This window comes from Asterias amurensis, chromosome 6 (assembly GCF_032118995.1).
Source record: "Asterias amurensis chromosome 6, ASM3211899v1".
Classification (NCBI taxonomy): domain Eukaryota; kingdom Metazoa; phylum Echinodermata; class Asteroidea; order Forcipulatida; family Asteriidae; genus Asterias; species Asterias amurensis.
In genome coordinates this window covers 14,530,018-14,552,547 of record NC_092653.1, presented here as the reverse complement: position 1 = coordinate 14,552,547, position 22,530 = coordinate 14,530,018, and the positions used below count along the sequence as shown (strand labels likewise).

At 35.7% G+C, this 22,530-nt stretch overlaps 1 protein-coding gene across 1 annotated transcript in view; it reads right to left on the bottom strand.

Annotated features, from left to right (window-relative positions):
- Positions 1-7,520: 7,520 nt before the first annotated feature.
- The window catches only part of LOC139938832 (uncharacterized), a 39,640-nt gene continuing 24,630 nt past the window's right edge, over positions 7,521-22,530 (bottom strand). Inside the window, exons 19-31 of the mRNA XM_071934473.1 lie at positions 22,149-22,265; positions 21,666-21,803; positions 20,247-20,357; positions 19,185-19,301; positions 17,893-18,006; positions 16,995-17,105; positions 16,428-16,544; positions 15,942-16,055; positions 14,750-14,860; positions 12,158-12,271; positions 11,768-11,797; positions 11,410-11,518; positions 7,521-9,793 (exon numbers count right to left, since the gene is read on the bottom strand). Coding sequence (XP_071790574.1) covers positions 9,442-9,793; positions 11,410-11,518; positions 11,768-11,797; positions 12,158-12,271; positions 14,750-14,860; positions 15,942-16,055; positions 16,428-16,544; positions 16,995-17,105; positions 17,893-18,006; positions 19,185-19,301; positions 20,247-20,357; positions 21,666-21,803; positions 22,149-22,265 — 1,655 coding nt within the window. The 3' untranslated portion in view covers positions 7,521-9,441. The remainder of the gene's footprint in view (positions 9,794-11,409; positions 11,519-11,767; positions 11,798-12,157; positions 12,272-14,749; positions 14,861-15,941; positions 16,056-16,427; positions 16,545-16,994; positions 17,106-17,892; positions 18,007-19,184; positions 19,302-20,246; positions 20,358-21,665; positions 21,804-22,148; positions 22,266-22,530) is intronic.

The window sequence follows — 22,530 nt, the reverse complement described above, 5'->3', positions numbered from 1 at the left end:
TCACTTGAAGCTCACTTGCAATTGTATAAGTCTCTGGTCTTGCCTGTGTTGTATTATTGCTTTCAATTTGGAATCCATACTTACAAACAAATATTGCGGCTGTAGAAAAAATTCAACGGACAGCCACTACAGAATGATTCTTAAACAGAGACGCCAAGATGAACCCCATGAGTCTATATTTGCTCGCATCAAAGCTCATGTTTGAATTCCAAATTGCTTATTAATTTTCAAAGAGACACTGTCCCACCTTAAGTTTAATTACCATCAACAGCAGGCATACTGACAAGCTTTGTTTTAACCATTTATCATTCAAGAAAAATTCAACCAAAAACAGCTGCATTTTCTCTTTTCCAACTAAGTGGTCTGCTCTACCTAATGATGTTAAAAACTCTCTTCTCACTAATATTTTCAACATTTTTAAAGGGAAACTAAAAGTTGCGGTGTATTCCCGATATATCCTTTTTCTGGCAGTTTTGTAAACAGATGTTTTCATCTTGTATGTTTTTTCTTGTTGTCTTGCGTCCATGTTTTGTTTGTCTTCGTAGTTTGTTAATTTGTGTCTTGTTTAGTTTGCATGTTTGTTTGTAATTTTGTGCTTCATTGTATTTAAATGCCTGTTTGTCTTGTTTATTTTTTCGTTTGTTTGTTTGTTTGTTAGTTTTTTGTTTGTTTGTTAGTTTTTTGTTTGTTTGTTTGCTTGTTTGTTAGTTTTTTGTTTGTTTGTTAGTTTTTTGTTTGTTTGTTCGTGTTTAATTGTTTGTTTGTTTTTAAAAAACCTGTTTGTTATGTGAAATTGTTTGTCCTTTTGTCTCTTGTCCTTCCAGGTTGGACTAACACACCTCTTGGTGACAGTGCAGGCACTTTTGTCAGTCCTGGCAAACCTGGATTGTTGATGTCTTTCTGTTGTCCTGAGTCCTGTAGTACTTTGTTATCTTTCTCTTTTACTGCCTGCCCTCCTTTTTCTATCTTGATGTATCTTGAGGTCTCGAAATCAACCATCTAAACGCACACAACTTCGTGTGACAAGGGTTATTTTTCTTTCATTATTATCTCGCAACTTCGATGACAAATTGAGCTCAAACTTTCTCAGGTTTGTTATTTTATGCATATGTTGAGAAACACCAACTGTTAAGGCTATGTCTTTGACAATTACCAAAAGTGTTCACTTCCTTTAAGAGTTTTATTCTTTTCGTATAAATTTTTGTATTTTTATGTGAATTGCAAAAAAAATAAAAATATATATATATTATTTCAATTTCGTTCTAGAGACCAGATACTACGACTGCCAAGACTACCTCCAGGCTCATCCTAACAGTGAGAATGGTGTCTACACTATTTACCCATTGAAGTATCCAGAAGGCCTCCAGGTACGCTGCGACATGAACTACTGGCCAGGATCGATTGTAAGTTTCTCTTATATCAACGATTCGTCAAATAGAAAAGTGTTTTAAGGGAAGGTACACGTTTGGTAATTGTCAAAGACCAGTCTTCTCACTGGTGTATCCCATCATAATATGCATAAAATAACAAGCGTGTGAAAATTTGGGCTCAATCGGTCATCGAAGTTGCGAGAAAATGATGAAAGAAAAAACACCCTTGTTGGACGAATTTTGTGCTTTCAGATAGGAATAAAAGACTTCTAGATCGAAGTCTTTTATTATTTTAGTGAGAAATTACCTCTTTCTCAAAAACTACATTACTTCAGAAGGAGTCGTTTCCCACAATGTTTTATACTATCACAAGAGCTCTCCAATGCTCGTTACCAAGTCAGTTTTTAAGTGAATATTTGTTTTGAGTAATTACCAAACATATACCTTCCCTTTAAATTAAACAATAGATCCCTCTCTCGGATTGTCTCTACATTCTAACTCCTACTAGGAGAACACATTTTGCAGTTTCACAATAAACAGTTTCAAAACCTAACCAAAATATATTTGGTAATTAGTTTGTGTAAGTTTTTAGCGACTCTTCTCAAACTTTAGTTAAGCCCGTAAAAACCCGTTTAGGCGCAATTCATCTTATCTTAAAGGGTCTAGTTATTTTTTTGTAGGACACAAAATACAATGTCCACAGATTTACACTAAACTTACACAGTTTTTGAAGATAAGGATATAGTAGAAAGCTTATTAGAAAGATACTTATAGTTCAGACGTGGACCCTACCCATAAAACATCTAAAACCACATTTACAGTGCTTATTCTCAAGCCAACAATGAAGCCCCCTGCCCCACTGAATCACGCGCACGGACAGTGTCATAATTATATCATTTATATCTATCATGTAAAAAGTTCATTTGTATTTAATGTCTGTTACGTAAATCCCTTATTTCGAATAACATACTTCCCCATTATGTCTGACGGCCAAACATCATCAACTGAAAGCCGTAATTGACCGCCATCTTTGATGTAAAACAGTGGAAAGGTGTACACTCGACTCTCAGCCAATGACAGCTCCTCATCATGCATTCACATTTTATCAAAGATGGCGGCCAATGACGTATATTGCAGTCCATATCAGAACCACACCCACCGCAGTAAGAGCAATTGTTAACACATTGATACTCTCGTTTACGCACCCATTGTTTAATCATCGAGAAAGATGAACTTGATAAAAATAACTACACGTTGATGGTCTGTCCTGGTTGAACACTGTCTTTTTGTGTTCGGATAGGTGGACAGATTTCAAAGTTAACACACATTGTAGGCAGTCAATAGATACTTTTTTCTTGCACAAAAAGTGGATGCAATAACCTTTAAAACCACAACAACAAACATCCCTTAGTTAGAGTTTGTTATGATTTATGATGCTTTTTCTCTTGTTACCCCCGACTTTAAAGGTCATCCAGAGACGTTTAAGTGGTGTCTTGAGTTTCAACCGCGGATGGGATGAGTACAGGGATGGCTTTGGTGACTTGAGTAGTACAGGGAGCTTCTGGCTGGGAAATGAGAAGGTCCGTCAGTTGACTGAAGATGGTGACGCTTGGGAAATTGGAATCAGGCCGAACGTTCCTTGTCAGGAGCAATATTGCTCGGGTGGTTCACTCAGAAACTTCAAGCTTTCGGGTGAAAACTACACCATTCATGTTGTCGGCCCATTTGGCTGCGGTAACAGTAAGTATAATCTTTGTCATTCTATCACAAGGCTTTTGTTGTTATTGTTGATTACATTTGGACAATTTGAATTGGTTTCGCTTCATGATCAATATCCCATCTTAATAAGCTCCTCTTGATTTAGAAGCAATGGGCTAGGGAAAAACCAATACATTTTCAAACTGACTTCTGTCAAACTTGTTTTCAACAATGCGCCTGTTGAAAGTGTCACACCTTTTTATAACTAAAATGTGCAAACCAATGCTGTTTCATTCACTCAGATGATGATGTGATTTTATCTGCAAACGGCAAGCCATTCTCAACATACGATAGAGACAACGATGGCGAGAGTGTGATAAACTGTGCAGAGGAGTCGAAGGGAGGCTGGTGGTTTGATGGTTGCAATGATGTTGGGTACCGGAGAGAGATTAATCTTAATGCCGAGTCTGCAACTGGTGGCTTGAGTTGCGACAGCGCGCTAAAAATTAGACGTATGATATGAATGAATTAATCAATTCATACCCTCTTAAATTTAATACTGGGAGTTCTTGCGCTTTCTATTACAAATCAAGTCACCGGAACTATCATGAACCTATCTTTTAATCCAACACCAACCCATTCAACCCATCAGCGACACTTATTTTTTATAGGCTCACGTATATACAGTTAGATATCCATAGAGTAAGAACTGTCCTACTCTATAGATATACCACCCTGGTGTCCACCAAGAAGCCTTACGTATAATGGACAACCATGACACATCTTCAATTTCTCTACACACCATCAACATTCCATAATCGGGGAAGTTCAAAGATAAAGAAGGAAGCCAAGTGACTTGAACCAATAAACACCAACAAGTTACCACACGCCAATAGAGAAAAAACACTACCGTGCCAAACCATAGTAAATTTGCACACACAAAATAAACCACTACACAAATTGGGCCATTACAAACCTCTTGTGCTTTTTATATAAATACAGTTCTTGTTAAAAAAAAAACAAAAAAAACGTGTGAACGGAAAAATAATTTTGCTTTTGGATTTGTTTCGCTGTAAAGTAAAACGTTGGTTTCAATTAGTGATGTTAGCGAAACTCCAAACATTTGATCAGAGTCGCGCTGGGTAAAAAGTTACACGAAAAACCCCGTCGCGCATATGAATCAAAACAGCACTGTGACGTCATACCTCGGACTCGAATCAGACAATACGGTGAAAAATGCATGCAAAGCGAAGCTTTGGGTGCCATTTCTTTGATGTTGTACAAAACCCCTTAACCCCATTAAAGTGTAAATATTTTTCTGACACCATGATTATAAATACAGGAGGAAAAACAAACACATTTATACAGTCAAATAGATAGTATCCTTTGTAACTATTTTGTTGTCGGATTTAGTTGTTTAGATGAGCAAAATCAAACATAAAAAAATACTTTAATTTAATGTACCTTCTTTTTGTGGAAGATACAATTTCGGATATCTTCTTTTGAGCAGGAAAAGTCAAACTTTTCTGTGGAGGCAAACTCCTGCCAACATCTGCCAACTCAGCTAAAATGCATTTGGGCCACCGTCGAAAAACTTTGGGAAAGTCGGCATAATAAATAAACGTGAAACAGACTTTGGGAAGATCAGAGTCAGTGTTGAAAGGGACATTACAAAAATGGTTTTTGATAAAAAAAGAGTAGTAGTGTAAGCATTTTATGTCATTCACAATATTTTTATACAAAAACCTGTAGAAGTTTGAGATCGATCGGCCATCTGGGTCACGAGAGCATAGTGAAAAACCGATTACAAATTTTGCATTGCATCGATGCCAAAACAAAAACGAATCAAACATTCACTGAGCGATAAACTCCAAGCGCGAGTATGACATTTCAGACAGAAGTATTTTGAGGGATGTTTTCTTCTATCATCATCGTTAGATCTGTGATCTTCACGATTTTTGTTTCTTACCAATATGTAACGTTCCTTTTATCGTTGTGCGAACGCTGGCAAACAGTTGAAATTACAATAATTGTCACGACGTAGTTATGATTTGGGCAAACTAGCGTCGCCTTTATAAGGTTGTGACAACGTCGACCAATATTGTGCATCAGAAACAGGTCGCTCTCCAACGTTGGCTCATGCGTGGTAAAATTACGGGCAACTTATTTTTATAAATGTTTCAAAATAGCTTTTAAAACCTAATTATTGTGATATATACAGAAACTCATTCACTCCTGAAGGGAGGTACTTAATTACTTAAATGGTATCCGTCAAATCCGTTTTAACTTTTAACCTATCCGTGAGTGGTATTGGGGACAGCATGCACAATCAGCGAGGTTGGTTTTATTTGTATTAAGGCTAAATCTTTGATTAATTGATGATTTTGCATTTTGAATTATCTAGCGCCATCCGATGTCATTGTTGACGTTAATTGCGGGATGAATACATTCAAATAGGCCTACTAGTGCTGTTTGGAGTACAAATGTAGAAAATAACGTGTAGTTTAGTTAATTAACTAAACTCATTGCACTTTTTAGCGCACATTGTTTAATCGTGCTCGACAAACGGCTGTAAGAATTCATTGCACTTTGAACTGCACATTGTCGTTTAATGAGTGCACATAATTAATTTTGCACTATCAAGAAGAAAATTAACAGTAAAATAACAATAGTGTTATTAGTAGAAATTTTAATATTTTGTATTATTTATGGAAAGCAATCTTTATAGATTTTATTAACAATGTCATAATGAAATTCTTTTGATGTGATTATCTGTAAAGAATTCAACTGCTCAAGAAAACAAAATTATTGAAGCAAAAAACAAATGACCATAACGTGGGACCCATTGAAGTCCGGGGGGTTATGTCCCCGCAAGAAAAATAATCCGTAAGTGGAATAGACGATCTGAGAGACGTTACTCTCACTAACGCTTCTCAGATTCAATTGTTGATGGATAAAACTGATATATTTGTTCACAACCACATCACTTTGAATCATGATGTAAACAAGTACGTTTGTACTTTGTAAGAGCGACTGAGAGTGATTACCATATAATTGTATATAGTTCACTTTCAGATAATCAAAAACTATAGGCCTATGTGGCCGAAATGGTTCCTAAAGATATTTAACAATTTTTTTGAATCTAACATAATTATTTATCGATTAGAATGTTTAGGAATGTTGTATGTCACTTTCTTGCTTCTGTTCACAATTTCAATAAAATTGCACAAAATCCAAGTCTTTGTCTTATAAAAACAATTGTTTCCTGAGGTCGTCACTCCGTTGATTAGACTCTGCACAATTCCTGGACTGGATCGAATAGTCATTTTAAAGACACTGGACACTATTGGTAATTGTCAAAGACCAGTCTTCTCACGTGGTGTATCTCAACATGTGCATAAAATAACAAAACTGTGAAAATTTGAGCTCAATTGGTCGTCGAAGTTGCGAGATAACAATGAAAGAAAAAAACACCCTTGTCACACGAAGTTGTGTGCTTTCAGATGCTTGATTTCGAGACCTCAAATTCTAAATCCGAGGTCTCGAAATCAAGTTCGCGGAAAATTACTTCTTTCTCGAAAACTAACTCCACTTCAGAGGGATCCGTTTCTCACAATGTTTTTTACTATCAACTTCTCCCCATTACTCGTTACCAAGTTTAAGGTTCTATGATAATAATTATTTTGAGCAATTAGGCCTACCAATAGTGTCCACTGCCTTTCAACAAAACAGTTGCCGGCAGTTGAATCACTTCATGTTATCCACCATACAAAAACCGACAAGACAAATCTGTAGAAGTTTGACATTGATCGGCCATCTGGGTCACGAGAAAGACAAACAAGTGAAAAACCGAATGCACATTTGTTTTTACAAATATGACATTTCAGACAGAAATAATTCAAGGGACGTTTTCTAATCATCGTCATTCGACCTGTGATCTAAGACGATGCGTTAAGTGTCTCCTCTTATCACCCTTTGTTCCCTTTTCTTGTATGTTTTATGATTATTTGTTGTGATATTTGGAAATAAAAAACAAACAAACAAATGAAACAACTAGGCTTACATGCTTACGAACTTGTGGTTCACACAGCAGGAGGACGTTTAGTTTTAAAAGCAATTGAACGAACTAATAGCCTATATATACAACACCCCGAAATTAAGACTAATAATTAAGCTTAAAATTAAAAACCTGGACGACAAATATTACGGGGATACCCTCAGTTTATCGTTTTGCAAGAAACACAAACAACGAAGATTTCAACGAAAAGTTTAGACTTTCAATAACAAACCCACAGCAAGGGGAGACTACGCCGTGAACACGCAGATACAAGTATCACACCATTTAAGGGCAAACGTAAATCATAGAAAACTGAATCACAAAAAACACATTTCGTCTTTACGACAACTACCAACCGGTGTGGCAGGAGAAAGTCCCCCATTTATAATTCACACAAAGAAAGAAAAAGTGGATATCGTATGTTTTTAGAAGAGACGCGTAAATCCGTTGTGCATTCTAAAATAACGTTTCGTCCCATAACACAATTATTTCAATCCGTAAAATTGTTTAACACGTTTGTCAAAAACGTTCAGCACCGCTCAGCAAGATCTTTTGAAAAAACTTCCTACCATGATTATTTAAACCGTGCACGTTTAGTGAGCATGTGTGGCGGTTTGTGTTTGAACGAAAAGTACCATAAGTCTTTAAAGGTGAATGTCTACTGATGCTCGATATCACTGGGGATAATGAGTTTTATTACAAATTTAACACTCATATAATAGACAACAAATGATTATGAAATATAAAAATACAACTCAAAACTGGATTTATTTAATTCAATATCGAGCTTTTTGCTTTTATGCGTATAGAATATGCTAAATGCAAGCTATAGTGGGCCTATGTTACAATATTTATTGTTCAACTGATCTAGAGGACTACAACAACAAAATATATATTCCATAGAGAAATTTAATTGCCACAACTATGAGACCAAATCATTCTTAAAACAGTCCTCTTGAATATCATATTTTTTTATAACCATATTTTTGTTAGAGACACGTTGCCTTGGATCGGTCGAGTTGGTCTTTGAAAAGCGTTTGTAACCGTTTGTTATAAAATGCATATGATTAGAAAGATATTTTAAAAGTATAATACAACGATCCACACAAGTATCACTCGAAATTTCGTGGTTTTCCTTTTACCTCGTCGACAAACACGGGAGTCAACAATTTGACTCCCAGAAATGGCCGACCGTGTTTAGTCGACGAGGTAAAAGGAGAACCGTGCAATTTCAAGGCATGTTTGTGTGGATCATTGTATTCTACTTTAGTTTTACAACATCTTTCTACCCATATGAATTTTATAACAAACGATTACAAACGCTTTTCAAAGACCAACTCGACAGTTCCAAGGCAACGTGTTCCTTTAATGTGGTGTCGTACCCATACAACGAACTATGTACTTCTGAACCATCAATTACGGAGAAATTTTTGACTCCCACAAATGGCCGACCGTGTTAGTTCGCAAAGTTAAAGGAAAACCACGCAGTTTCGAGGCGAATTTGTGTGGATAATTTGTATTCTACTTTTAAAACATCTTTCTAGCCATATGCATTTTATAACAAACGGTTACAAACGCCTTTCAAAGACCAACTCGTCCGATCCAAGGCAACGTGTTCCTTTAAGCTTGTAATTTTTGAGAGCCGTTACTCATTCTTATTTAAATAGTTGTGCATTTCGCGGCACCCCTAAGAGTTCCCACACGCCCATGTGATGTAAAAATAGGCCTTGCTCCCCTATAAGCCCCTTCCTAGTGAATTCTGACCCAGGACTTTTTCAATATACATTACTTTAAAAATATTCTAGACAAAATCGCACATAAGCTAATCAGGTTTTACCTGTTTAAGGCCTAGGCATACACAATTGAACAAACTATTAGTACAGTGTAAACAGCGATCTATCTTGTGTGCAATTCAAATTTAAAATTAAAACCCTCACACTGAAAGATTTAGCAGGTTGAGCCAGCAACCATTCTCAAAAGGACAATACAGATATATATATATATATTTATGTGAATTAAAAAATAAATGTAAAAAGAAATGTATATGCAAGCCCATTAAACTAATTTGATGCAAATTTAATGCAAACTCATGTGAGAAAAATTGTTCGCTTAAAAAAAGGCTTTAAAAACCCATAACATTTGATGCAGGATTTAAAAACAGCATCATCTAATAAGGAAATATCTATAGCTGATAAGAACTCAAAATTAAACTAATTTAAAGGTTAAAACGATTTTGAAAATGTTGAATTAATAAAATCGATATCTTCATCTCCAGTTGCATAACTTCAAACTCTGCGATCATTTCATAAACAGAATTTACTTCAGGAGTGATTTAGTATCCGGCTGCGGAAACACATCAGATGATGTAGAAAGTGGGCGAGTGGAGTAAGCAGGTGGTGGATTTGCAACCATGTAAGCCGGGTTGTCATACCCGGCTTTGTCTCCATTGCTTTGCAGCTGGCTGAAAGCCATATCATTGGGAGTGGCATAGGGGTTCTCACTTTTGGGTCGCTCCTGCTTCACACCCCCCTCTGCACCCCCAGTTGGCATTCCTTGAACGGTGTCGTTATTAGCGTTATACGCTAGACCAGCATTGGAGAAGCGAGAGTTGTAGATGTGATCAGGAGTGGGCACACCACCGTCCTGCTGCCCAGGCTGGTTTCGAGGTCTGGTAAAAAGAAAAGAAAAATCATATGTTCATAAAGTAACTTCATAGTACATAGGCAAGTTGAAGCACAAGGTTGAAAAGACCAAGTTAGTATAAGTCTTTAAAAGAAAGTCATTCTACTTAAAGGCAGTGGACACTATTGGTGGTTACTCAAAATAATTATTAGCATAAAAAACCTTACTTTGTAACCAGAAATTGGGAGAGGTTGATAGTACAAAACATTGTGAGAAACTGCTCCCTCTGAAGTGGAGTAGTTTTCGAGAAAGAAGTAAATTTCCTCGGATTTGATTTTGAGACCTCAAGTTTAGAATTTGAGGTCTCGAAATCAAGCATCTGAAAGCACACAACTTCATGTGACAAGGGTGTTTTTTTCTTTCATAGTTATCTTGCAACTCCAATGACCAATCGAGCTCAAAACTTCACAGGTTTGTCATTTTATGCATAATATGTTGAGATACAGCAAGTAAGAAGACTGGTCTTTGACAATTACCAAGAGTGTCCACTGACTTTAATCAATTTATGTATAACAAGTTGATCATAAAACTTCTATATTTTATTTAGATGATACCAGTTTTGATAGATGGAGGAGTTGGGGGCTTCAACATAATTAGTGGGGGAAGTTCTGATGCCCAACAGTCAGCCTTATTATACCAATACACATCCTCACAGCACTTCCCAAGCACAGACCAACAGTTTGCCTTATTACTAATAATAAGATCTTATATAGAGCATTTCACAGTAACCTTCTCAATGCGCGTTACAATTAGTGCCCTGCAGCTGATTTCACGAAACGCTAGGATTAACCCTATCTCGAGTTATAGGACGAGTAACTTTTCCTAACTTGGGATTAATCTGAAGGTCTGCATGCTACAGTGCAGGGTTGGGAATCATCCCAAGTCCTATAAGATTAATCTTAAGTAAGGAAGAGTTTAATGAAATCGCCAGATGGTCATTGGGCCACTAACATTCCTTAAATCTTTCTCAGCTCCCTTCGGAGTAAACAACGTGGGCAACCTTTTAGCAGTCCATAGACTTTTTCATACACAATCAACCTGTACCCTCGCACGTACCCATTTACGTGTGTACCCCTGGGTGAAGAGAAGCAATTAAGGAGCAATCAAGGACACACGTTTTACAACCAAGATGCAAAGCCAGACTCTTTTGACTTAAAGGGAAGGTACATGTTAGGTAATAACTCAAAACAAATATTAACTTAAAACTGACTTGGTAACAAGCATTGAAGAGCGGTTGATAGAATAAAACATTGTGGGAAACGACTCCCTCATGAAGTAACGTAGTTTTTGAGAAAGAGGTAAATTCTCACTAAAATAATAAAAGACTTCTAGCTAGAAGTCTTTTTTTCTTTTCTGAAAGCACACAATTGTGTCCAACAAGGGTGTTTTTTCTTTCATCATTTTCTTGCATCTTCGATGACCAACCGAGCTCAAATTTTCACAGGTTTGTTATTTTATGCATATGTTGAGATACACCAAGTGAGAAGACTGGTATTTGACAATTACCAATAGTGTACCTTCCCTTTAACTACCAGAACTTGAATTCGATGCTCTTTAACCTCTGGGCCAGGACACCCTAAACTTCAAACTGCAAACCCATACCTTCGCTTTCGGATGACCTTGAACATGATGACGGCCGCGATCAGAATAATTACAACGAGAAGAATAATTCCAAGTGGTAATCCAACAACCAGTGCTGTGGACTGAGCACCTGTTGGGCACACAATCAAATAAATACCTCAATCAAAAACAACTGTAATTTACCAAAAATTGTGTAACAAAATTACAAAGAGAGAAGAATTTATACAAATATGATTTTCACAAATGATACAAAAAAAAAAATAAATAAAAAAGTCATCAACATTATGGCACAGGACAACTTTTTCTTGCAAACTGTTATAAAGGTATCAGTACTCAATGTTTCTAAATTGTGGGTTGTATCTTTAGCCTCTCAACTTACCTCTTGTACCAGACACATTGACATCACTTCCTAAAAATAAATAAAAAAGAGAAATTTCTGAGTGTAGCTGTTGCAATCGATACACACAAGAAGGTATTCATGTGGTAAAATTTGCTGTCCAATCAATGTATCAAATTTAGACAGAATTGTTGCCTGATTTTAAGTCATTGTGCAAGTGAATAATGTCACAAATCAACTTCGAAACAAAAATCAAACAATAATTTATTTAGTTTGACTTGAGCATTGTATCTGACTATATCCATCCATGTTCCAGAATCACACACAAATCAAATGGACTTGAGATAATGTCTGAAACCTTCAAAGAAAAACCAGAAATAATAGTTTTGCACATAGAGACTGTATCAAGTACAGACAATAAAGGTGTTTTACCTTTCTCGCAGTTATCACCAGTGTAACCTGTTCTGCAGTTGCATTTTGTTTTGCCATTCCCTGTTGGATAACAGGTACCACCGTTAAGGCAAGCTACATCAGCACAACTGACATCTGCATTGGAATTAGAAAAATCAATCAGGTTATATTATTAGTCAATCTTCCATCACATGGGTGTAGTACTATAAATGAGTTTTTAATTTATAGAATAGCAAACAACACATCAATCATACTTAAAATTATTGTTTTGCGATTTACGTGTACACAAATGCAGGGCTATAAAATTGTTTTTGATCATAACATAGGTACATGTAGGCCTACACTAGGAGAGCTTTAGTATCAATCTGTTATCAAACGCCTTTACTTTCACAAACACATTATTTGAAAGATATACACAATTGTAGAATACAAGAGAGTTAAGCCTAAACTGAAATGCAGAAATATAAGAGACTAGGCCTTCTACACATTTGAAGAATGCAACTTTTAGAATAAAGTTCGCAATTGCAGAACACAATAGAATAAACATAATTGAAAAGAGCAAGAGGATATTGAAAAAAACAAAAGAATATCAACTCTTGAATAATATGAGAATACACAATATTGCAGAACTTAAGGAGCACATGTGAACAGTATCAAAGTACGAATAAATACACACATATTCTAAAAGCAACAGCATTATAATAATTGATGAATACAAGAAAATATACATAAATGCACAATACATTGAGAATATACAACTGCAGAAGGAGGGGGGAGGGAAATGACAAGAAAGAAAATTGCACACAATATTCTGAATGCAAGTGACTAAGGGCATATAATGAGGGCAGAATATAAGAAAATAATTTCACAAATGCAGAATTCATGAGAATATACACCTTGCAGAATATAGGAGCCGATTCAAAACTACAGCAAGAAAGAGAAAAGTTGTAGAGTTAAAAAAATATACACATATTCTGAAAGCAAAAGAATTGCAAAATACAAGAAAGTATGCACAAAGGCAGAATATATATTACACATTGCAGAATAATGGAGATTCAAAATTGCAGAAAAAAGAGAAAGTTGTAAAGTATAACAAAATATTCACATATTCTGAAAGCAAATACATAATATAATTGCAGAATTTGAGAAAATATGCACAAATGCAGAATACATATACACATTGCAGAATAAAGGAGATTCAAAATTGCAGAAAGAAAGAGAAAAGTTGTTAGGTACACAAAAATATACACATATTCTGAAAGCAAAAGCATAATATAATTGCAGAATTTGAGAAAATATGCACAAATGCAGAATACATATACACATTGCAGAATAAAGGAGATTCAAAATTGCAGAAAGAAAGAGAAAAGTTGTTAAGTACAAAAAAATAACACATATTCTGCAAGCAAAAGCATAATACAATTGCAGAATACAAGAAAATATGCACAAATGCAGAATACATGCGAATATACCTGTGCAGAATAAAGGAGATTCAAAATTGCAGAAAGAACGAGAAAGTTGTAAAGTATAACAAAATAGTCACATATTCTGAAAGCAAATACATAATATAATTGCAGAATTTAAGAAAATATGCACAAATGCAGAATACATAGACACATTGCAGAATAAAGGAGATTCAAAATTGCAGAAAGAAAGAGACAAGTTGTAAAATACAACAAAATATACACATATTCTGAAAGCAAAAGCATAAAATAATTGCAGAATACAAGCAAGTATGCACAAATGCAGAATACATGAGAAAATACACATTGCAGAATAAAGGTGATTCAAAATTACATCAAGAAAGAGAAAAGTTGTAAAGTACAACAAAATGTTCACATATTCTGAAAACAAAAGCATAATATAATTGCAGAATACAAGAAAGTATGCACAATGCAGAATACATATTTTTTTGTACACATTGCAGAATAAAGGAGATTCAAAGTTTCAAATAAAAGAGAAAAGTTGTCAAATACAACAAAATATAAACATATTCTGCAAGCAAAAGCATAATTTAATTGCAGAATATAAGAGAGTATGCAGAAATGCAGAATACATGAGAATATACACATTGCAGAATAAAGGAGCTGATTCAAAATTACATCAAGAAAGAGAAAAGGTAGGATTTGAAACTTTGCATGGTGGAAATACGATATATAAAGGTTTGTGGTAACACCATGATAATGACTATCTCTAATGAATTGGGGCTTAGGGGTGGTTCTGAAAAGAACCGTCGGTTCCAACTCTTGATAACAATAGTTCTTTTCAGAACCACCCCAACTCATTATTGATAGTCATTACATGGTGTTACAGCAAACCTTTCTATAAGAGAGGTTTGTGGTAACAGTGTGGATATCTCTTAAACCTCCTGTTCTTCTCAGCACAAAACATTCCTAAAACAAGAGAGATATCCACATGGAGTTCCCGCAAACCTCTCTCGTTACAATTAAACGTATTCAAATGAAAACAGGTTGATGCTATCTAACATTAAAAGTGAAAACAGTCTTTGTCATCACTTTACATCTACACTACGAAGGGTACAGGGACTGCAAAATTTGTGAAATTTTGCATCCCTCAAGCCATGAATATTTGATACAATTTTACAGGACTCACGTTTTCCACATGTTAAGCCAGAGTAATTGGGCAGGCAAGTGCATTTAACAACTGCAGACTCAACTCGACATGCACCTCCGTTAAGGCATGGGTTTGTCAGACAGAGGTTCGCTGCAAATAGAAAGATAAGGTTGGACATCTTTATCTGATTCCAATCACACCATTAGGCAACCAATAGTTTCGAGAGAGGCCACACAATTTACAGCAAAATACACGATTTCAAAATCGAATACACCAAATAAAAGGGCAAACAAAATATTGAAAGGTAAAACATACAGCACATAAATAAATACATGAATGACTATGAGGAAAAAATTGTTTTCTGTTTTTCAAAAGATAAAAACAGAAAACAGTGTTTTTAGTGTTTTAAAGATAGTACAAAGGCCACAGGTTGGGCAATGAGTGACAATAAGATAAATATTTTACTGAACCCCCCCCCCCCCCCATAAACTTTACCTATGCACAGTGTAGTAATTAATTTTATACAACACTTAAAACATAAGCTTAATTAGTAACTTCCCAAGTAGTGATTTTCTTCTGAAGTACATCTAATTAGAACTTTGCTAATGGCCCAATTTCATAAAGCTGTTACAAGCAGAAAACACTTCTTCAAGATGTTTTACCGCATACCAAAAAGTCAAGCAATAAGCTCAACTGAACTAGACATTCTAGACGATAAGTTACTTCTGCCAAGCAGGTTTTTGTTTGTGCTCACAGACTTTATGTAATTGGGCCTTGCTTTTATCCAATGGTAGTTTTTTTTCTTGGCCTTTAAGAATCAGTTACAATATTTGACTCTCAGTTCTTGGCTACAATAATAACAATAAAAACCATTTTTTTTATGAGGTTTGACTAAAAACGATTCCAACATTTTGTTCGTTCCTTAAACAGCTCAGCTCCCTCAACAAATATTCACTACTTGGCCAAATCAATCACAAGAATCATCCCTGCCCTCACAGGTACCCATTTACCCCTGGGCATGCTGGGTGGAGAGAAGCATTTACAGTAAATTGTCTTGCTCAATGACACATGTGTCACTCAACCAGGAATCGAACCCACACTCTGCTGAACAAAAACATCAGAGCTTAAGTTTGGTGTTCTTCTCCGAAGAACTCAAGGTACTTGAAAGTAATTAAAGTAAGTGCACATTTGCCTCCATCCATCCCTTATATTATAAGTATGATAAACTAACCTGTTTCACAGTTTCCACCAGTGAATTCCTTGGGGCATGTACATTTTGTCCTGCCACCTCCAAAGGCTATGCATGTGCCGCCATTCAAACATGTTACACCAGAGCAATCAATGTCTACATATGGAAAAATAAAGTAACTCAATAAAAACCAGCACATGTGAATATACGCCTTGCACAGATGTCACACCAGCAACCATCTGCACCTTGTCTGGAAAAATTTAATAAAAACCTGAAAATACCCCCTCCATTGGTCAGTGACATGCCAGTGTGGGGGAGCACCTTATAAGTAGTCATAAACCCTCAGCCAAAAATCTCCAGAAAATCTAAAAAATCTACTCCGCAGTTGTAGAATACACAGCAAGATCATTCTCTAAAGAGCACGATCTACCTGGCAAGTAGGCACTATAACATGGTGTTACCACAAACCAATATTTATATTGATACCTCACCATGCAATGCCTCAAATTAATCTTTTGGTATACTTACGAGTTTCACATCTGACACCAACAAAAGCTGCTAGGCATGTGCATTCAGCCTCTCCAGTAACACTATTTGGGGAACAACGTCCACTATTGAGACATGGGTTTGACATACAGCCACTCTCTGCAAACCAAAATTTGTATGAAAACATTTTTAAAAACATTGAATTTGATAGTTTTGTATGCAATGTTTACTGGGTGCTGTGATATTTGGACAAGTACATGTAGCAATCTCAAATGAACTACCTCATACTCTACATCTTGCATAGTAGGAAATCGTCACCTCCATGGTCAGACGCAGATTGGTGATTTTTGCAGGCTGGAACCACCCTCTGAAATGACTTAACCGTTTCAAATTCGTAACACTTTTGTACTTATACTTTGAAGATTAGACTGAAAACTAGCTTGTTTAATATGGCATATCTGTAGTTGCTCTTAGGCATGCAACTCACCCAGCAAATAGTGCTTGCACAATATTGCCAAAATTTCTATGGTTGAATTCCTCCATACCTATATAGTGCACATGTTTTTGAAACCATACTCGTAATAGATCAACACTTTAAAAAATACTTACCTGTTTCACATGTTGGCCCAAAATAGTTGGCCAAGCAAGTGCATCTGAATGAAGCCTGGTCGGATTGACATGCACCTCCGTTAAGACATGGATTTGACTGACAGAGATTCTCTGAAATGAAAAGAAGAGTTTGAAATCTAAATTAGTTTCCATTCAGGCTAAAATAGGCAAAGAAAAGTCAGTCAGGTTGGGTAAACATGATAAAAAATTAAGGCCCTTATAACATGTATAAAGCGCTCTTACACAGGGTACTGCAGCACTTAATTAAGGAAACAGTACAGACTAGTCTTCACAGTTGGTGTATCTCATCATATGCATAAAATAACAAAATTTGAGCTCAATCGGTCATAGAAGTTGCGAGATAATAATGAAGAAAAAAAAAACACCATGTAACACAAAGTTGTGTGCGTTTAAATGGTTGATTTCAAGACCTTAAATTCTAAATCTCAGGTCTCGAAATCCAATTAGTGGAAAATTACTTCTTTCTCGAAAACTATGTCACTTCAGAGGGAGCCATTTCTCACAATGTTTTATAATATCAACCTCTCCCCATTACTCGTTACCAAGAACGGTTTTATGCTAATAACTATTTTAAGTAATACCAATAGTGTCCACTGCCTTTAAAAACATGTACACCAATAATGAACTTTCAAACTGTCTTAGAGAAAAACATAAGAGAGACTATAACATTCCTTAAACAAATCAATATTTTGGATAAATGTACATGTAGTTTTCCATCAGGAAAAAAAATACCCCATAAATATTGTTTGCAAGTTCATTTGGATAACGTGATTAAAAAAAAAAGATCAGGAGGTTGAGATACATGCAAAGCAAGCCCAATTTTCAAAATTAAAAGTAAAATTTCAAAAGATCACCGATAGGGAAAGAGTATACTCACGTGTCTCACAGTTTATACCAATGAAGTTACTTGGGCAGATACATCTTGCCCCACCACTTCCATCGGACAAGCATGTTCCACCATTCAAACATGTAACACCAGAGCATTCAATGGCTATGTATGAATAAATAAAATAACTAAATAACTAACCAGTTAAAGACTCTTGTGATGTCACAAGCGGTATTGTCTGCACACCATATCTCAATTTCATAAAGCTGTAATAAGAGTGTCATTAAGAGTGTCATGGCCAAGTGGTTAAGAGCATGGAATTCAAGTTCTGATGCGCTTTCACCGGAGTGTGAGTTCGAATCCCGGTCGTGACACTTGTGTCCTTGAGCAAGATACTTTACTATAATTGCTTCTCTTCACCCAGGGGAATAAATAGGTACCTGCGAGGGTAGTGGTCGATATTGTGAATGAAAAAGCCTTTGGAGCGATATAAACTGTTGCCCAGGTTGTATACTCCCAAGGTAGCTGAGAAACATTAAAAAGGGATGTTATTGGCCCTATGACCAGGGAACTAGTGTAAAGCGCTTAGAGAATTAAGTGTTAGTTATTAGGCGCTATATAAATCCAAAGTTATTATTATTATTTCACAAATTCAATATAACCCAGTTTGGGGATTGGAAAAGGAGTACCGTTACTCTTAGTATATACATTGTAATGTACTGTACATCTATTTAGACAATGAGGCTATCCTATTTGGTATAATTACTAAAAATTTGTGAAGTGCTCTGAATCTCATTCTTCTTAAACCATTGACTGCGCTATTGAAAATGGATTTAAAATGCTTCTTTACTTTGGAAAGTACCTCCTATTACTAATGATTCTACTGTGAAATTCCACCAAAAATGACTCCTTCAAATTATGTGTCAAGGTTAAGTTTTGTATTATAAAACATTGCTCAACTTTATATCTTGTTTAACTATCGTGCCTTTTCGGCATTTTTGTAAAGTGAGGAGTAGTTGTAAGTTTATAAAGGCACTGGACATCTTTGCTAATTGTCAAAAATACGTCTTGCCACATACTATAACAAACCTGTAGAAATTTGAACTGAATTGGTTGTTGAAGATGCAAGACAATAATGAAAGAATAAACACCCTTTCTACTGATGCTTGATTTACGTTACTTCATTGGGAGCCGTTTCTCACAATGTCAACCTCTCCCCATTACTCATAATCAAGTAAGGTTTTATGCAAAAAATTATTTTGAGTAATTACCAAAGTGTCCACTACTGTCTTCAAATAAAAAATGTCCCGGTGACAAAATAAATAAAATCAATATATACTTACTTGTTTCGCATCTGCGACCAGCAAAAGCTGGTTGACAACTACATTCAGCCACTCCAGTATCAAAATTTGGGTAACAATACCCGCCATTAAGACATGGAGATGAGCTACATTCATTTTCTACAAAGTACAAACATACAAATATGAAGTTTTCACCTTGATTGCATTATGTAGAAAAATCTTTCAAATTCACAATCAATGCAAATACATCTATATGGAAATTAGCTCCAGCCATAACTGTCTGGAATTAGTCAGACATCACAAATTATACATAAGGAAATAACAACAATTTCTACTTTAGTCTTTGGCTTTAAAATGACTGAAATAAGGAATGAAATAAGAAACCCGTGGGGAATAGGCTCTATGAAATTGGGTTTTACAAAATTTTATAGCTGAAAAGAGCACACAACAACTTTATGTTGACTTCTTAGACACTTTTGCCAATATGTCCAAATCTAAAAATAACTCACAATGGAGAAACAACCTGTTGAATAAAAACATCAAGTATTGTGATTGACACAAAATGGTCCAAAAATAACCCCAACAATCATTTTGAGTAATTATGTCCATTGCGCATAAGATGTGTAGGTGTAGATGTAAACTTTGGGTTCCTGCGCCAGGAGTTTTACCTGTGATGTGACAAACATGGCGCATTAGTTTTATTTTTTATTTAAAACATGAAAAGAGACGTTCCAATGTGATAATATCTTGATTGATGGAAAAGGGGAAAATGCAGAATCAATAGGGGACTTTCGGAACACTTTGTGGCAGCAGACTTACATGTACTAGGTAAATCCATTGTTCTTGAGTGCGTTTTGGCGACCCCACCCAACAACTGTTTCGGTTGTTGGTTGTTGGTTCTGCTGTTCAGACTGAACGACGACCTAGTTGTGAGCTCGGTTACCGTTTTGGTTGTGACGTCAGAAACAGTTTTTGGTTGGGGTTGCCAAAACGCACTCCTTGATGATGTGCGTGTTCTCAGAACTACAGAAACAATGGACAGATACCTGGTAAGTCTCCTGCCACTTTCTTGCGTTCCAAAGTCTCCTATTGCAGTATACTTACGATGTTCACAGAACTGCCCAAGCCAGTCTGAATCGCAAACACAGTAAGAATACCCATAGTCTTCATAGCAAGTACCGCCATTCATGCAGGGGTTTGAAGCACATGCGTCCTCTGTTTGGATTGAACACATCATTCAACAACAATTTTAGGCACTAATTAAATGCTCAAAATTAGAGAGATTTATATAGACCGTATTGAATATATGACGTCACTGTTCAAATATTTACCCTATGGCGTCAGCGAAAGTGTGCGTAAACAGAATCACCAGAGCTTGAGTTCGGTGCTCTGATATCCATTCGGCCATGACACGCCACATTGACCGAGACTTATAGTTTGCTCAGTGATTTTTTTGTTAAGGCCCTACGCAAGTTTATGTTGGGCACTTATAGATATTGCATTGTCATCAAACCTTTCAAAACAAATACCTACACAGCCAGTAATACAGAGTATTCTAAAAAAAAAACAAAAAAAAAACATTATTGGTAATTACTCAAAACAATTAATTATTAGCATAAAACCTTACTTGGTAACAAGTAATAGGGAGAGGTTGGTAGTATAAACATTGTGAGATTCAAGTTCCTCTTAAGTGAAGTAGTTTTAGAAAAAGAAGTAATTTTCCATGAATTTGATTTTGATACTTCAGATTCAGAATTTGAGGTCTCAAAGTCAGGCATCTGAAAGCACACAACTTTGCGTGAAAAGGGTGTTTTGTCCTTTAACTATTATTATCTCGCAACTTTGACGACCAATTCAGCTCAAATTTTCACAGGTTTGTTATTTAATGCATATGTTGAGATACACCAGTATTCATCTTTCTTTTTCTGCAAACAACAAGTTCGCACAGTAAAGGAGGAAGGAGTAATGACAAAAAAAAGGAGTGGAAACGTGTTGGTTTTTGCTTAGAAACGCGCGTATGCAGGGGGTTTTGCACTGTCAATGGCTTAATTGTCATTACAAATTGATATATGCTCACCCTAGCATGAACCATTTCCAGACTTTTTGGTCTCATATGGAAGTTGAGAGTCCATATCCATACAAGTAAACCGTTTCCCCAGAATCATACATTTTTTTCTCGGCAGCCATTTCAAAAGTGTAGTGTTTTTTTCCTTTAGACACACAGTAGTCCCCAAATCTGCTTGGGTTGCTGTATTGTATTTCCAAAATGCATCTAATAATAATAACTATAATATTGTAATATTGTTAGTTATAATATTTTAAGTTTTTATTTAAAAACTTGCTGGGTGCTCTGGGTGCAGTAACCCCCCCCCCCAAAAAAACAAAAAAAAAAAACAAAAAAAAGACACATGGAAAAAAAAAAAAAACAGACAAAGCAAAAGTAAATGAAAACCTGAGATTTGAATTTTGTGGTACACAAACAAGATCTGAGATTAAGGGGTAGAGCGATCTACATGTACTTACCCACTTCCGTTTCGCATAGGTCACCAGTGTAGCCACTCGTACAAGAACAGTAAGCTCCACCATAGGAACCATAGTAGAAATCAGAGTAACAATAACCCCCATGCTGACAATCAAGTTCATCACAAGGATCGCTTACTTCTGCAACCAATCAAAGTTATATCCATAACTGATATACTCACTGTATACCTCAAATTACATGTACTCACATAATTATAATTAAATGGGAATCAAACAGCAGTGCCTAAAAATAACATTACTTTTATGATCGTTATTAAATGGGAATCAAACAGCAGTGCCTAAAAATAACATTACTTTTATGATCGTTATCCAAATGCTGCCAAAGGGTTTCGCTACATTTTGACATGTTTCTACCACGGTTTGTAGCAATTGGATTTAAACCAAATCTTTTTACCGGTTTACTAACAGTAAATGTTTTTTTTTTCTGTCTGATTTATTTAACTGAGGCTAGAAACTTTTACGTACCCGTTTCACAGTGAACTCCCGTCGATCCATAATTACAAGAACAATATGGAAAACCATCGTAGTAGGTGTAACAATCTCCATCATTGCAATTGAAACTGTCACAAGGATCAGTAAATTCTTTAAAAAGGGAACAGAAAAACAATTACAATTAATTTTGTATGTACTTTTGGTAATACATGTATCTTTACATATCAAGATTAGGTAAAACAAACACTACCATGAAAATAAATTAATAATAAATTTTATTAAAAAAAAAATTAAAATTAAAAATAAAATTGATTGTACATGTAAAGGGTTGGAAATACACCTCGGCGACTAGTGCGACTAGTGTCATAGTTGCGATTTTTGATTGCTTCTTGGTTAATCATGACATCCGGTTGAA